At 39.8% G+C, this 17,515-nt stretch overlaps 1 protein-coding gene across 1 annotated transcript in view; it reads right to left on the bottom strand.

The window, feature by feature from the left end:
* Nucleotides 1–17,459, bottom strand: part of SH3YL1 (SH3 and SYLF domain containing 1) — a 50,799-nt gene extending 33,340 nt beyond the window's left edge. Inside the window, exons 1-4 of the mRNA XM_086744508.1 lie at nucleotides 17,222–17,459; nucleotides 4,446–4,556; nucleotides 3,338–3,451; nucleotides 2,771–2,835 (exon numbers count right to left, since the gene is read on the bottom strand). Coding sequence (XP_086600634.1) covers nucleotides 2,771–2,835; nucleotides 3,338–3,451; nucleotides 4,446–4,556; nucleotide 17,222 — 291 coding nt within the window. The 5' untranslated portion in view covers nucleotides 17,223–17,459. The remainder of the gene's footprint in view (nucleotides 1–2,770; nucleotides 2,836–3,337; nucleotides 3,452–4,445; nucleotides 4,557–17,221) is intronic.
* Between the last annotated feature and the right edge of the window lie 56 nt (nucleotides 17,460–17,515).

Raw genomic sequence — 17,515 nt, 5'->3', positions numbered from 1 at the left:
TATTTTCTATGGTTTTTGCAAACAATTATGAAGGCATTTTCAGATGACAATAGAGATCAGATTAAGAAAATCATTTTGATCCTTCCATAACTGAATTAATAACAGCAAGACACAACTTAGTAAACAAAAACTAAAAATTACTGTCCAAAGAATAAACAGCAAAAAGGATACAGGTTTTCCCATTACTGACAAAATTTTATTTTCTAGAAATATATATCTTTACATATATATAAATATATGTGTATATATATGAGAATTCATATGTGATTTTTAAAGAATTTAATACATGAGATGTAACCAGTTTCTTCAATAAACCATTAAATCAAATAACTGAAGAGCTAACACAGTATTTTTGAAAGATTCAAATGCAAAACAGAAAAAAAAGAAAAGAACTATTTAAAAAGACTTTATCTGCCTGGATTGTGACACAAAATGCAAGTATCAAAGAACTTCTACTACTATTTAAGTTGGTGCCTATTACCATCAGTACTGTAAAACTATAATGCTCTTCAATTTAACAAATTTCAATAGATGTCTCCTTCAGTAGTTGTCTCTCTACAACTCTTCCCAAACTAGGAAGCATTTTAAAGAAGGAAAAGTCTTTCAAACACAGGAAAGATCCTATAAAGATCATTCTCTTACCTCAAAGCTCAGTAAACACACTACATGTATTAAAAAAAAAAAAAAACCAAGAACAAACTGCAGCAGTATCAGCCTGTTCAACAGAGTAGATTACACTTCTGTAGCTTTCTGTAATGGATTGTCTTTTCAACAGGTGTCTTGACTACTCAAGGACTACTGTGCCTGATCTTTCATCTGATGGACTTGACTGAAAGCCAGGTTCAGAAAAAACTTTCAACTTACCCCAAATTCCAAACAGTGACAGCAGGGAATACAAGAGCAAATACTAGATTATTTGCAAAACAAAGTTGGGCCAGGAGTATTACACACAGTGTGAAAGAGGCCTTTGTTATTAGCCCTCTGGTAAACTCCACCCCATCCCAAACAAAAAATGTCTGACATGAGTAGTTTCTGAATCATTCAGGAATGGACAGAGAATGTCATTCAGGATGCTGCTACCTCTTCTTATCCATTAAGAGGATAGATCCACAGCTAAAGCTAAATGAATTCATAGTGAGAAAACATTCAATGAAAGCATTTAGACAAATTTTAAAATTGATCTTTGGAGTACCAGGTTGTTCACTATGACGTCTGAAGTCTGTGATTTCCTTCTTGTTATTTAAAACCAACCATAAGTACCACTAAAACTATGCCAACTATAATCTGTCCTACAGGAATAAAATTCAATCAATTTCTACAGGAATAAAATTCAATCAATTTCTACAAGGTTTAAGTTTATATATGACTTATAGAACACTGCAATTGGACTCTGGGCTCCTAAGCCACTTAGGTATTTCTGAATAGCATCTCTTCTCTGGAAGAAATAAATATGATCATATTATAATAATGTCAGTAAGGAAACAATATCTTCTAAGCTGACTAAAATTTCAAATGAAGGGCACAATATCGCTTAGAAAAAAACCCACCCTCTCAGAAATAGGTTCTGTATTGAAATTATTTGAGTAAGTATCAACAGTAAATGGTTACATTATCTAAAATATCAGACGGAGATGATTAAAAGAAAAGCTTCACAGATTAATCAAAGTACATGAAGACTGTTTCATTGTCATAAAAGAAAAAAAAAAACAAAAACCAAACAAACCCAAAGCACACCCTAGGGCTCAATGTTTTGTAATGCATTCGTATCTCGTACTCATGAAAACCAAAGAAAAACCCTTACAAAAAATAACAATTTTGTATTCACAGCATCCTTTAAAAAGTGCACAGTAATAATGCCTGAGATCACACAGTGAACAACGAGGATACAATAAAATATCAATCTGTTGCTCATTATGTGCGTGCTGGCTGACCGGTTGTCAGGACAGGGATAGCTGGTCAGTTGTAGGAGACACTGGGGACTGGCATGGACCACCCAGATCAGCTATGCATGGATTCTTGCAAAGAGCAGAATGCCCACTGCAAGAGATCTTGTTGGCAGCGTGCTGTTACTTTGATTTTCTTTGGGAATCAGCAGAACAGAAAGAAAAGAGATGGACAGAACTGGAGGCTCAGGTGGGAAAGAGGAGCAAAGACAGAAACAAACAAGGGTGAAGGAGCTGTGAGGATGAAGAGAAGGGAAGCAGAGGCACTGTCAGGGCTCGGATCAACAAGATTTCTCTGAACGTGCCAAAAGTCCCTTGCTTAGCTATTTCTGCTGGCTGGAAATTGGCTCATTTCCTGTACCCTTCCTTCAGAGCAGGCACCAAACTGAAGGGTGAAGTCGCTAATCACAAGTTTGAGCGGGAAATGCATGAAGTACAACGCATTAGCTAGGCTCCATTTTACTCCACTGTCAATTCCTTACACTGTTTCTTGCCAGATAGAGAGCTTGTGCTCTTTAACAAAGCATTTGATACAGTATTAAGTACAGGATACTTTCAATTAACTCCAATTGGCTTATTTGTGAACACTGACTGGAAGTCTTCCATAAGGGAAAAATTCAGACTGCTAAAAGTGAGAAACTGAGGAAAAGTAAATTATTTTTATTCAAAACCTCTATTATAAAATTCATTTATACAAGACAAACAAAATAGCTTTTTTTACACAGAAAAAGTCATTCTATTCCCTCATTAACATTTAGATCTTTGTCAAAGTATTTTAATTTATTGCAAAAAAGTTCCCAACAAGTATTTCAAATGCAAAATTATACCTCAATTCCAATTTCAAATCCACCACCAAGGCCAGCAATTCCTATTGCAGAAGGAGCAGACCAGGCTGTCATGCAAAACAAGACAAATTTACAGAATTTTTATCACATCTTACAAGAAACACTCATTTTATTATTAAGAGTTAAAAAACACTAACAAATTCTCTATTTAAAGCTATGCTCAAAACACTACAATGCATCATATAACCATACTGGTTTATGCCACAGGAAGAAATTTAAAAAATACAAACCCCCATTTAAACAAGTCTTTGTTACAAATTATCTATCATACAGTTATCCATAACTTGGCATAATTCATTCTTCTAATGAATTTTAAATGATACACTTTTCAATTTAATATTTTTCTACACAGATACTGAAAGCATTATTTAAATCTGGTCCAACGTAAGGTAAAACATTTTAAAGATAGCTTTCAAACGAAACATTGTCATCTACTGGATTGACTCCTCACACATCTCATGTTTTATGGTATGAAAAGAAATAATGAAGAAAAGAAAAAAAAATTATTTTAATTCTCCCATGAAGTACAAAAGGAAAACATCCACTTACTTCCATTAGGAAGACGAGCTAATACAATTCCACTTCCGCCTCGAGCGGTCACCAAAAATCCAGCTTTGATAACGGACAAAACTGCAAGGCCTTTGGCTTTAGCTATTACATGCGCTGAAATAGCAAAATCATTTATTCAAGATCTAAGAGAATTTCTAATAAAAGGGGAGAATAAAACTCTAAATTTAAGGATTTTGAACACATAAAAGTCAAGAAATCAAAGTAAAAGCTTAAAGAAAGCTGCAAATGTGCTGAGCTGGTAATGACACCTCACCTCCATTCCACAGTGAACCACAAAGCCACAGTAGCATGCGTTGATCTCTACATTGCCACAACTGCTTCACCCATCCTGGTTAGCTCATACAGAATTAGTTTGCTTATTGCCACAAACATTGTGTGTGAGTAACCTTAGCAAGACAAAAAGGCAGTGAATAGTCAACATCCACGTCTACATATTTTTGGAGGAGAGGAGTCTGAATTTAAATCACAGCAACACACAGCAGCCTAATCAGCTTACATCATTAGACAGTGTTTGTGGCAAATCAAGTGTCATCATCCTGCAAGTCTTATTACAGGAGTCCTGGAACATAATAGCTATAAGTTCAAAGCCACAAGCAGCAACATCAGATGAAGGTAAGACACTAGAAGAAACACAGAACAGGTCAGTAGCAAATAAGAGTGCTTAATCAGTATCAAAGGAGAAATGCACTGATTTCTTTCCTTCAACTTATTTTCATCTAGCTAATTCTAATAAACACAGAGATATTCAAGAACTACAGCTAATATTCCAGGTTTTCCCTTAAGAACATACATTCGCAGGGTGAGCATGAGACAGCCCATTCACCAAAGAGGGAAGCCTTCCTGTGCAGATACCCTGTGGTTGTAAATATGCAAAAGATCTCTCCCAGTACGTAATGTCTGCCTAGGATACAGCAAACTGAACCCCTTTACTTCCAAAATGTTTTCAGAAAAGTTATGGCACTCCAGACCTTCATTTCTCTCTAAGTTATGGTCAGTGAAAACAGAGGGAATTGGTAAAGAAGAGCATGACTGCAATACAGGAGAGTGCTGAAGGTTTTAGCTGAACCAAAACATTTTCTGTACTCACGAGGTATGATTTTATCAGGTCCATTTCTGGAAGTTATTTCTGTAAATTCTCGTAATATCTTAGCTGCCTTTTTAGCTTCTGACTTCAGGTTGGAAGGTATAGGGTTATTCACTGTAAAACATGAAAGAAATAAATTTTATCTACGGCCAGTTCAGGACAGCTCATTCAAAAGTAAACCAGTGTAATTTGTACAGGAAAAGTGATTCTTTATAAACAGAGTACACCAAGCAACCTGGGAAGCAGCAAATACAAGAAATTATCTTCTGCGTAAGACCCACATTTTGTCTCTGATGTTTGTAACAGCAAACGCCACTTAGGAAGAGCACACAAGCCCCGTTCTTCTCTGCAATCTGCTCCCCTTGTACTTCTTCAGAATCCACAATGGTAACAGCAAAGATGTTGGAGATACATCCTCTGTTGTCACTATTTATGGGCTTGTTGCATAAAAATTTGTCTAATAACTTTTTAAACATGCTAACACTCTTTGCCTCCAGAACTCCTTCAGCATCACTTCAGTACTTGCTACTTCAAGAAATATTTGATCTATTTTAAATTAATCTACTAGTTACAGTGAACACCTGCTAGTTTATGTCTCATTAATTCTGGTGAACAACTACTGCATTCAACTTATCCACTACCTTCACACTTTTATAAATAACCACAGTCCCCCAGCCCTCAAGGCAGTTTCTCCACCATTCTGATCACTTTAGTTGCTCTTCTCTGTACCACCATCAACTCTGCTGTCCTTCAAATCGGCAACTGTTGACCACTGAACACTAAAAGGTTAACATATCTTCAGGAGATTTCTCTTAGAGCTAAACTTACAGAGTGTTCTGAAAGTAAACAGAATTCTGTTTCAGACCAGGAAATTTCCTTTAGAAATCTACTTCCTGTTGAATGGCTTATCAATATTTTGTCTCCAATGAGATACAACGTAAGCACCTCTGTAGATTTCAACCAAGAAAAAAAGCAAGGATTAGGGACAGATTGTTTGCTTTATAAAGCTGTAGACTATAGTAGGAAACACAAAAAGTCTCAAAATCTACCCCTCAAATCCATGAGATCATATATTCTACAGAAGAGTGTTGATTCCATTTAGATCTATTAGATCGGCTGTCACTAACGAACTACTGAAAAAAAATCAAGTATTATAAGATATTAATATTCTGCAACAGTATAAATACCAGTATATGTATGAATAGTAATGTTTCACTTGTAGATTTGCAAAAAGAGTCTTAGTGCAGATAAGAAGATATGAGTTAGTCTTGCTTCCTACATCTACTAAAAGTCCTCAAAGCCATCACGTTTTCCTGTCTGGACATATCAACACCCACCATTTCGAAGTTAATGAGCAACAAATTGTCCCAGTAATACATGAATATATCGTCAGACAAAAGATGCATCTAGCCTCATGTCCTGTCTCTGAAAAGAACTAGTGACAATATTTCCAGAAAATTCCACTGTTCTAAAATTCACAAAAGCATAGAAAAGATAGTGCATAAACAACTTTCAGTCAGAAGTGGCCTAGTTTTTTAATCAGTGTTCCCCAGTGAATTCACCTCTTCACTCTGGGCAACATTCCCACTCAAAGTCATGGAGGTGAGGACATTTTGAGATTAAATCAATGAAGCTTGGAAAGGAATTCAGCTCAGACTAAGCGAAACACCTAGTGGCAAGTCAGCCAAGTTTCTGTCCAGGCTCCATTGACCAGAATGGGAATCACACCTCTGCTTTTCAAAGTGAAGTATATCCCTCTAGTACATTCTCCAAGCAAGAAGGAAGATTCCCAGAATAAGAGAGATCTTAACAGCTGAGTCTCTAAACTAGCTTCCCCCATGAAAGCTTGTAGCAACATTTGGCTTTGGTGAAAATGCAGCAGGTATAACACGGGAGTTTGAAGTGACAGCAGATATCACAAGGGTAGAATCACAGAATCATAGAATGGTTAGAGTTGGAAGGGACCTTCAAAGGTCACCTAGTCCAATGCCCCTGCAAGGAGCAGGGACATTCCCAACTAGATCAGGTTGCTCAGAGCCCCGTCCAACCTGGCCTTGAACATTTCCAGGGATGGGGCTTCCACCACCTCTCTGGGCAACCTGTTCCAGTGTTCTACAACCCTCATGGTAAAAATTTTTTTCCTAATATCCAATCTAAATCTACCTCCCTCTATTTCAAAACCATTACCCCTTGTCCTATCGCAACAGGCCCTACTGAACAGCCTCTCCCCATCTTTCTTGTAGGCCCCCTTGAGGTACTGGAAGACCACTATAATGTCTCCCCGGAGCCTTCTCTTCTCCAGGCTGAACAGCCCCAACTCTCTCAGGTTGTGCAGAAATATCAGCCTCTCTGGGAACAGAAGGAAATAGATGCACAGAATGCAACAGACTCTAAACTGCACTGCAGTAACAGAGAGAAGACATACTAATTCTATCTCCTAATCATCCCTGCTGTTTTCAGAAAGTTAAGATGATGGCCAAGTCACCATGTGTGAAAGGACAGGGAAAGGTGGAGCTCTAAACTCTAAGAGCTCAGAACCTTCAGAAAAAGCTAGTGGCACATGCAATTTTCTCTGACTGTTACGGCACTAAAATTGTAAACCAGCTTACAGGATTCCTGAACTCACATTTCTTCCTTGGTTTACCAGATTGGAACCTGGTTACACCGACATAGCAAGAACAGAGGCCACTGTAGACCAAACAAAACATGAACAGACAATTGCTTTTGGTACATTAACAAGGTGGGCTGGAGCAAGTGTCTCCATTACTTCTGTTGTTTGAACTTGACATTGCATTTTCAGGGTCAGAGGGGAAACATTACCAGCATGCCATAAAAGAAAAACAGAAAGATTTTTGCTTTTGTATGGAGACACATTAAGACAGTCAAAAAAGCACATTGCAACACCGTTCTTCTCAAGAAGGCATGAATAATACTTTTAGAGTATTATAACATAATTAATAATTAATATTGTAACACACAGTGGATGTCCATTTGCTTAATTGGGTGAACACTTTTGTGTGTAGGTTTTCACTTCAGATATTTTATAAGCCAAGAGGTCTCGATTTTGGGGAGGATCACCTACCCAGTCTACCCAAGATACACATTTCATGGTACTTAATTATTGTTACAGTTCAATAAGATTAAAATGGAAGATATGCTTCATTTTAACTGTGGTAAAATGGACAGTTAAATGCCTGACCATGCAGGACTCCGAGAAAAGTGATCAAGACAATGAAAATAAGACACATACACAAGAGAGATAAAAAAACATTACAGAGCAAAAGCAAGCATTATCCAGCTTCTAAATTACAGAGAAATAAAATAAACTTCTTTGATCCTCTCACTCTTTTCTTCCTTATCTCTGCATGCATTCCTTCCTCCTCTTTGCCTCTCTTTGGTCAATCTCAGAATTTGGAGGAATATCTCCAATTCATTCTTCTTACTACTAAAAACGGAAAAAAAAAAAAAGCTCTTGTATCAACCAGATTAGAAGATAAATCCCTTAACTAAGTCCATTGAGAAAACACGAGATATTTTCAGATCTAAACATCTGCAAACAAGAGTTTAAAAAAAAAAACAACAAAAAAACCCCACTTTATATTTTTCATATGCATTTTCAGATTCATAATTGCTGCAGAAAGACTTGCTAGTTACCAGAAAACAGTGTATGCATGTTTATGTCCACGTAGGAGTTACTATTTCATTGCAGACAAGTCAAAGTTGAACTTCATTGAGTCAGCAAAAGTAATATTGTTACTACCTTACTGTCCCCTCAACTCTCAACACATAATTGGTTTCAAAATCAGGTTTTAGGTGCACCTTGGGGCAGGAAGGAGGACATGAAAGTAAACCTTTTCAGTGTTCGAAAGTTTCACAAGATACCTAGGATGACTCAATGATTTTCCTACGCTGCTTATTTTTATTCTGGTATTGCTATTTAGGAAGAAATTAGGAAGAAGTTTTTTATGATCAGGATGGTGTTTTTATTAACAGGTTACCCAGAGAGGTGGTAGATGTCCCATCCCTGGAAACATTGAAGGTCAGGTTGGACAGGGCTCTGAGCAACCTGATCTGGTTGAAGATGTCCCTGTTTCTTGCAGGGGGGGTTGGACTAGATGTCCTTTCAAGGTCCCTTTCAACCCAAGCCATTCTATGATTTATCTGCACTATGACTCTAAACATTATATTCCCAAATGCAAACATTGCACAGAAAAATAGCATTACTTGAGCAATCTGCCTCTAAAGGGGCATTCTTTGTGCCACATGGTGTGAGGTTCCTTTATTACCAGGGAACAGGGGCGATGGAGAGAGATTCATCATCTTTCTGTATACCACAACAGTAAGCATGAGAATAACCCAACTTCCCATCCTCAAAATAACAGCAGAAACTTCACTTTCTCCCTGTATTATTTGTTTCCTAGATCAGTATTGCTTCCCTGCATCCCCTGAGTATCTACAGGAATTCACACCTTCATTTTCCTTTGCTTTTTCCCTTCCTGCCACAGACTAAAGCAATGCAGGATTATTTTTCTGAACTCAGAAACAGCAGGAGGACTTGACAACAACATTCTGCCAGTTACTTTGCATGGAGACATACTTGTGTGCTTTCAGAAGCAGGCTAAGAAATGGCTGATATTTCTAATGCACAGCAGAGGTACAGAAGTGGGGAGAGTGAAGGAAAAAAGGAAGAGGCTGAACCCACCGCCAACTGAAGAGCTCAGAGGTACACCTTGTAGAGAAGGGTTGCAAGTAAGATGACTTATATTCAGGTTTTAATTGAGACAGGAGCAAGTCCGAAAAATAAAGTTACTTTAATTGGCAAGCAAGCACGGCACAGAAAGGTTTTAATAACAGGATCAACAAGCCAACTGATTAAACTCTTTCATTGCTAAAAACCAACATAGTTCCTCAAAGTGGCTACCACATGATTCTTTCCAGTGGCTCATTTTGAGTTCCTTTATTTACTTCCATGATGTTACAGAGATACCAAGGAACTGGCAGGATGCCTACAGGACTCTTAAGGAACTGATGCCTTGTTTAAAAAAAACCAAACCCAAACAAGCCCACGCCCTGACCTTAATTATATATAATAGGATGCTTGATAAAGCCTGGCTGGACTCCCATTTTACTAAGATTGCTAGAGCTACAGCAAAAGAAATCACGTATTTTTATTACTGAGGAAAGAGGGAGGCTTGGCTCTCCCTCTTAGGCTACGCCACACTCAAGATTTTGTTGACAGAATTCAACATTCAATAAGGACACAGACAACAATCAACACTAAAAAGGTGAAGTTTTATAGTTAGCTCTATGGCAAGGGTGAGGCCTCACTCTTACTATAAAATTTTAGATCAATTAGTTTGGCAAAACTTTATCCAAAGGCAAAGAACATTATGCTTCTTTTTTTTTTTTAGTTAAAAAAACCAGTAATTGGAAAAAAAAAAAACAACCCACACAAATCTGTCAGAGACAATTCAAAACTATTTACATTAAAAAAAAAAAAAGTAGTACATAGAGGTTTGCACCCCAAAATACAAGAGAACTAAAATGGCTAAAGACCCCAGGCAGCGCTATAGGCTGGGGGCGGAGTGGCTGGAGGACTGTGTGGAGGAAACGGACCTGGGGGTACTGATTGATGCTGGGCTGAGCATGAGCCGACAGTGTGCCCGGGTGGCCAAGAAGGCCAACGGCATCCTGGCTTGCATCAAAAACAGTGTTACTAGCAGGAACAGGGAGGTAATTGTACCCCTGTACTCGGCACTGGTGAGGCCGCACCTCGAGTACTGTGTTCAGTTTTGGGCCCCTCACTGCAAGAAAGACATTGAGGCCCTGGAACGCGTTCAGAGGAGGGCTACGAAGCTGGTGAGGGGTCTGGAGCACAGGCCTTATGAGGAGCGGCTGAGGGAGCTGGGATTGTTCAGTCTGGAGAAGAGGAGGCTCAGGGGAGACCTTATAGCTCTCTATAACTTCCTGAAGGGAGGTTGCAGTGAGCTAGGGGTCGGCCTTTTCTCTCGTGTAGACAGTGACAGAACTAGAGGCAATGGTTTCAAGCTGCGCCAGGGGAGATTCAGGCTGGACATTAGGAAATATTACTTCTCGGAAAGGGTAGTCAGGCACTGGAATGCACTGCCCAGGGAGGTGGTGGAGTCACCGACCATGGGGGTGTTCAAGAAACGTTTGGATGTTGTGTTGAGGGATATGATTTAGCTGAGAAGTATTGGTGATGGTTGGACTGGATGATCTTTTAGGTCTTTTCCAATCTTGATAATTCTGTGATTCTGTGATTCTATAGTGAGTTATGGACAAAATCTTGTTTCTACTTATTTTAATCACTGTATAAACAGACAAAATCATAAATGGGTTTAAACTTCTGTTCACCTATCAAATTGTCCTCTTCCCCCTCAAGCTTACTTTAGGATTTGAACTACAAAATTATTTTCTTAAAAAATGGTTTGATATTGCAAGTCTATTGAACAGACATTATAGAAATATCTGCTTTTTAATAAAAATACTGTATGAAATATTTAGAAAGAAGCGGAAGTTCCATGCTCAGTTTACACCTTCAATAACATAAGGAATAATCCTGTAGCACTGTCTTCACTATTAGCTTTTAAGTATGCATATATAATTGTCTGTTTTGTATTCAAGTAACACTCAGGAAAGAGGTAACCAGAAGCAATAAGACAATAACATCTATCAGGAGGATATGCTGACTGATGGATTTGGAATGCCATGACCAGCGAACACTCAGCTGGGAGCAAGCTTCATTTGTACTGCTGCTTGTTGTTGAAAGGAGAAGATATTGAGCATATGTGAGTCAGCCACATAAAATCCATGGGGGAATATCACACCAAAATTGATTAACTGCTTAATTTGTAAGCTGATGAGGCAAGTGCGTCAGCCTCTAATTTACATTCTGACTAACAGTAATCATGTGTTGGCTGAACATTTGGTGGAATTATCTGAGCAAGGTATATAATAAAGAATAAATAAAGTCTTTTTACTTGAAAGCTATAACTAATTCTGATATAATCAAAATTCTGCTGAATACGAACAGATGAAATAAAGCATGGTGACATTATGAGAACTTGCACATCAAAGGTACAGTTTCAAAGTAGATCAATGATAAAGTAGAGACAAAGCTTCACAGGCAGATTTCATACATGTGTTGCCCATGTATGTATGAGCTTTGAAGTATTTTGGTGGAAGGTGTTTTCAGGCTTGTTTTTTTGTCAGAAAAAGAAGAAAAAACAATGGCAAATACCTTCTACATGCCTCAGACAGTAATTCAGCTTTCACTTCACTAAAAAATTCAGAAAAAGCACAAGACTACATTAAAGCATAGGTGATTTGCAAATATGCATGGTTACAGCAGCAACATCAATGCTAAAAAACTTGTATGAACAGAGAACATTCAAAATTATGAATTAAGAACATTCATAAACATGAGAACTAGCATAGACAAGAAAGGTTAAAGAACATCATCTAATGGGAAAGAGAAACCTGAAAAGCAAGACTGAAGTTTTGGAAAAGAGCCTAAACAAGAGATTTCAATCCAGCATTACAATTAAAGAGATTAAGGTAATTTTGGTTTCACAAATGTGTAACAGCGTGGTACTGCGGTAGCCAGCTCCAGCCTTCGGATTCATCTGCTACTTGGAATTCCTAGGACAGCGTGCAAGACGTGCCATCATAAGCATTTTGTCTAACCCAAGAAAAAGTGAAGGCTGTAGAGCAAAGGATGATAAGCAGCAGACTATGTCAAACATGTCTCCATCAGTTTGCTACTTCTAGCACTTGAGGCCAATGGTAGACAGCAAAAGAGCCAGGTCAATGAAATGTCAAGTTAAGATCTGTGGAGTCCAAGGAAATAGTGTCAGAAGTTGAAAAGGAACTTGGAGGAAAAAGATGGAATAAAATAAAGGCAATAATCATCCCCTTCAGCTGAAACCCAGTGGACTCCTGTTGTTAGAGTCCGAGCTCCTTACTCCTGGTTTTGGAGCCACAGGCAACGAGTAGATACTGTTTCTTCGAGACTCCAAGAAGCATGTAAGAGGAAAGCCTCAGAATGAGCACTTTGATCATGCTGCTGGAAAGCACTAAGGGTACGGCAAGGAGTCATTTAGAAAAGCAGTAGCAGGAAATGAGAAAGTAACGATTATTGACACCGAGGTTCATGCCAATCGTTTATGTTGTACAGTTTTGCCATAGGGGCCTGGAGAACAGCCAGGGAGACAGAAGATAACAGAAAATACATCAGTGTAAGGCAATGGAAGCAAAGTTGAAAATGAGAAAAAAAGTGATTACACTAATCTCATGCATTTCTGCAATGCTCCTCATCACCTCGATTCCTGAAATTTTACCAACTTTCATGCAGTACTATTCCTCAACAAGCTTGCTGTGAGTACTTAGTGCAATATCACAGACAGTATGAGTTGTGGCAGGTACAAGTACTACAGCAGGAACTACGTGGTCTTGCAAAGCGCTGGCTGAGCGAGAAAGACTCTAATGTGTGCTTTCATAACCCTAAAGGTTTTTATACTGTAAATTAACATAACTACTCTTTCCTTCTTCCCCTCCATGGATAACAAGATGTTTACTGGATGGTATTGCATTAAGAAGCTCGTACTGGCAGTGGAGGGGTAGAGAGAACAGAGCCTGCACACTTCAGCATACAGAAAACAAGGAGCTGGCCATATTTTAAGGTTTACCTAAGAGAGATGGAAATACAGTAACAATCAGATTCTTCTTCCCAAACACTGCATTGGACAGAAGTGAAACAATGTTTAAAAATAAAGCTGAAAATTAGAAAATGCCTCACTCTTATCCATGTTAAAACCAGTCTGGTTTTCCTTGTTTCACCTGCAATAACCTGTTAAAGCGAGCTGTTGTCAACAGCTTGTGCACAGGAAAACCTCATGGGTATACTAAAGTTACAACTAAATTCAGCCTTCAAGAACTCAAATATGAAAAAGGAATGTCACATAAGAGAATACAACACCTTCTCTAAAAGGAAAATAGTCCGACAATTTATATTTCTCAAAGAGGAGAATCTCACAGACATTTCTATCACTACATAAAGCCAAGACATTTACGGTATTTTGAAGATTTTAATTGAATTGAGAAGGCGGCTATAATAAGAAATCATTCTTGAATTTATTAAGCTTACATTTCCAAAATTACATCTATATATTTATATCACAGTAATTGGGGGTGGGGGGGAGGACAAATGCCATTTTAAAGATTAGTACTTCTGAAAACCTGTATGGACACCTGCATTGCATCTGTATGCTTATTTCCAGACAGCTAAGAAGTCAGACAACAATGACGAGAAATTTGGATTTTGGTATGCAAATGCACAGTATGAAGTAAAATCAAAACCTACAGAATAACAAGTCTTTATTTAAAAAATAACCACTTCAAACACAGAATCCTTCCCATTGACAGAAATGAAGTAATGGAAATAGAGAACAGATTTCTTACTTTGTTCTCATCTCTGTAAGCTTGTGGGGTTTTTTTTTGTTTGTTTGTTTGTTTTTTTCAAATATATTACTGTGAGTTATTGAAATCCAAATACCTCTGAAGATAACTCAAAGGAGGCCAGTATTATTGGAAGCATGTAACTGTGGTAACTGAACCGGGAGAGGGAAACTGCCTCAGCCCCAATCTGCACTTTTACTACTTTTACTATTAGCCAGTGTTCCAAGACAAATTGCTCTTTGCAGCCAGGTGAAAGCAGTCGTTAACTGCCTGAGGCACAGTGGAATCAGAGGATTTGTTCCAAAAAGCACATCAGACATCTGCTCAACTGCAAGAGAGGCAGAGCAGTGAAACATTTGTAGCTAAAAGTCTTCAAAAATCCTTGTAACTTTTAGCAATTACAAGAATGATAAAATCCCAAGTCCACAGCTCTGCAACGGAGTTGTAGCCTTTGCACTTGCAGAGAGGATAAACACAAGGGGCATGCGAAAGAAATCACTCAGTTTGTACAAAGATAGTCAGAAAACAGTATTTTCAGCAATTTAAAGACAATGGCATGCTCTACAACAAGAACCAAAGACAGAGTTACCCTGAGGGCTGAGACTAACAAGTGAACTCTTCCAAGAGTTTATACTACAAGAATTGCAGGCTTTTGCTCAAAACACGCCACCACACCTATCTAACACACCACCCAAGCCCTATGAAACTGTCTACCTGAAACTCTTTTAGCAAGTCTTTCATATACACTTATTGTAATATGTTTGATGTGTAAACAGTTGGTACCAAAGGCGCTGGGTGCTGCCCACCGAGCAAGATAAGTAGCATGACCAAAGCCAAGCGAGAGCTAGAAATTCAGTTCTGCCTGTCTCTCTTCTTGTTAATATAACAGTTGGTATGATATGTGAAATTTAGACATGGGGGTAAGGGGAAAAGCCCAAGGGGAATCCCAACTTTGGCTTGCTAACTCTATTTCAATCACAAAGAATACACTTCAAGGCAATCCAAGCAGGTAAACAAGTACATTAATCTTTACACAAGAAAAGTTTAACTAAAAAAAAAAAAAAAAAGCTGTGCTTTTCAGAACAAAATCCTAAAAACCTTCTTGTTTATTTTCTCACCAGGGACAGAAGCACAGAGAGAATAAAAATGTGACAAACTACAACCCCAATATGCACTACACAATAGCCACGTATGCTACAATAATAACTTACATGAAAAAGTATTTGGGTACCTTAACAAAATGTTTTCCTGCAGAAAATATTTAATGCTTCTATCAGTAGAATTGTCACTATCATTCTGACCTTCTTATTTCCTCATTTCATATACGTCCCAATTCCCTATGTGCATGTGTCAAATCTAAGAAGTTACTAGCTCCCACAATGAATTAATTTCTACAATTAATCATCCAGGAAACATTTCTTCAAACTAAAAGGAATAAAAAAAAAAAATAAATGTAAGTGCTTGATATTTATTCATCAAGAGTTTGAAGAACCCTAGCTCTACCTAAGCTCTTAGATTGTCTTGTTCACAACAGCATTTCTCTCCCACTAATTCATACAGCCTTTTCTTCGCAGCAGCCTTGCATTGCAGGCTCTTTTACAACAACGTAATGGATGTTTAAAAAACTCAAAAATATTGAGCTTATCACATCAGACATAGTAATTCTTAGTGGTGAGAAACCATGATACAAGAAAAAGAACAAGTGAATTCTGCTACACTTCATTTCAAAGTTGTGAACTAGCTATTAACTGAAGAAGGTACAGACTGTAACTCTCTTCCGCTACTGAGGGCTGAGGATGCAGAACAACACTTAAGATAACCATCCTCCCCAAGACATGGAAACACAAATACTTTATCTCAAAGTTAGAGTTAGGTACATGCCTACATGTAACATACACACATACAAATAGTGGGGTTTATATGAACTCCAGAATGGTCTGTCAAAGCACTCACTTCTATGTACAGTTTCACTTTCCCCCAACTTACAAATGCACAGACAGGTGGTGGTGAATCTGTTTCCTATACTGACACCACAAGGCACTCCACTTGATAGAAAACAAAAATAAAGGCACTCTACATTGCTCAAGTTATATAACGTGGCAGAGCTACATGTGAGAATTACACAACCGACTCCTCTTACTCTTCTTTCCTTCGCCGAGGACACATCTGATAACTGAGCAGTGCCATGGCCCCTTCTGGCTCCACCACCTCGCACTCCTGACGCCTGCAAGCAGACCTGCACAACAGCAGAGTGCTGCAGCACATAAAGAGGGGAATGCTCGACAGAGAATGAATGTTTCTGACTACCAATTATTTCCACTGCAAAGTAAAAGAAATAAATACGAAAACATGCAGTTGAACAACTGCATTTACAAAAGCATGAGATATGCAGGCCAGCACATGAAGTTGCATACAAAGAAATGTGTTATTTGTTCAATTCCACAGAAAACATACTACACATAAGCTTTTCAGGTTATAATGGTTAATTAGTCACCACTTTCATTTGAAAGCCACTGGTTTGACACAAAATTTAGAACTTGGCATTTCTGTTTAACCTCCAAAGTGCTGCACTTCAACTGAAAAACAAGGCGAACGAGTCTTAAGAGCAGCAGAGGAATCCAGTCCCAGCCACACCCTGCTACTGTGGGCTGGTGGCAGCCAGCACTACAAACCCCAGCCAGGTACACGGGATATCCCAACAGAGGAAGCCAAATATTTAAAAAAAAAAAAAAAAATACTCAGGCTCTTCTGGATAACGAAAAGCAGCTGTGCTCAACTTCACCAGCAGCCTGGTGAGGCCAACACCGTATGTGACACGTCTTAAATTTCTACTTGGAGGATGCACCACACGCCACGACATTGGGCGAGAAGGGACATCAGCTAAAAACCTAAGCGTTGCTGGCCGTGCAGGAGCACGTTTGCTCGGTTTGCGGTGAGCGCCCAACCGGCTCCGCACGGCAGAGACCCGCGGGGGATGACACCCGAGGGGCTCGCCGGGGGCTGACCGGCCCCGCAGCAGCGACAGGCGGCTCCCTCCCCTCCGCCATGCCCGCTCCAGCGGCTCGCCGGACAGACGGCCACCAGCCCGGGAGAAGGAGGAGGAGGAGGAGGAGGTGGTGGCGGCAGGCAGGACGCAGCGGGCCCCCGCCTGGGCGGGGGAAGCCCCGGCGGCAGCCGAGAAAGGGCGGCAGCCTCCCGCCGCGGTTCCCCCGCTGAGGAGCCCACCTGCCCCCCGCGGGGACACTCACTCCTGCCTGACCCGCGGGGACACTCACTCCTGCCTGACCCGCGGGGATACTCACTCCTGCCTGACCCGCGGCTTCCCTGCTCCTGCTCCGCCTCGCCTCGCCTCGCTTCTCTTCGCCGCCGCCGCCGCCGCACTGGGCCGGGCCGGGGCGGCCCCGCCGCGCCGCGCACCTGCCGCAGGTGAGGCGGGCGGGGCCGAGGCGGCCGCCAACCGCCTGCCTGCGTGCCGCGCCGTCCTGCGTCCCATCCCGCGTCCCGTTCCCCCCTCAGTGCATCCACTGGTGCTTGGCAGAGTTTCACGGTTCGCCCCCCGCCTTTTTTTTTTTTTTTTTTTTTTCCCCCCCTCACAT

Source organism: Chlamydotis macqueenii, chromosome 3 (genome assembly GCF_036417535.1).
Source record: "Chlamydotis macqueenii isolate bChlMac1 chromosome 3, bChlMac1.mat, whole genome shotgun sequence".
In the NCBI taxonomy this organism is placed as follows: domain Eukaryota; kingdom Metazoa; phylum Chordata; class Aves; order Otidiformes; family Otididae; genus Chlamydotis; species Chlamydotis macqueenii.
The sequence above is the reverse complement of the archived record's forward strand: the minus strand, read 5'-3'. Positions and strand labels throughout refer to the sequence as shown.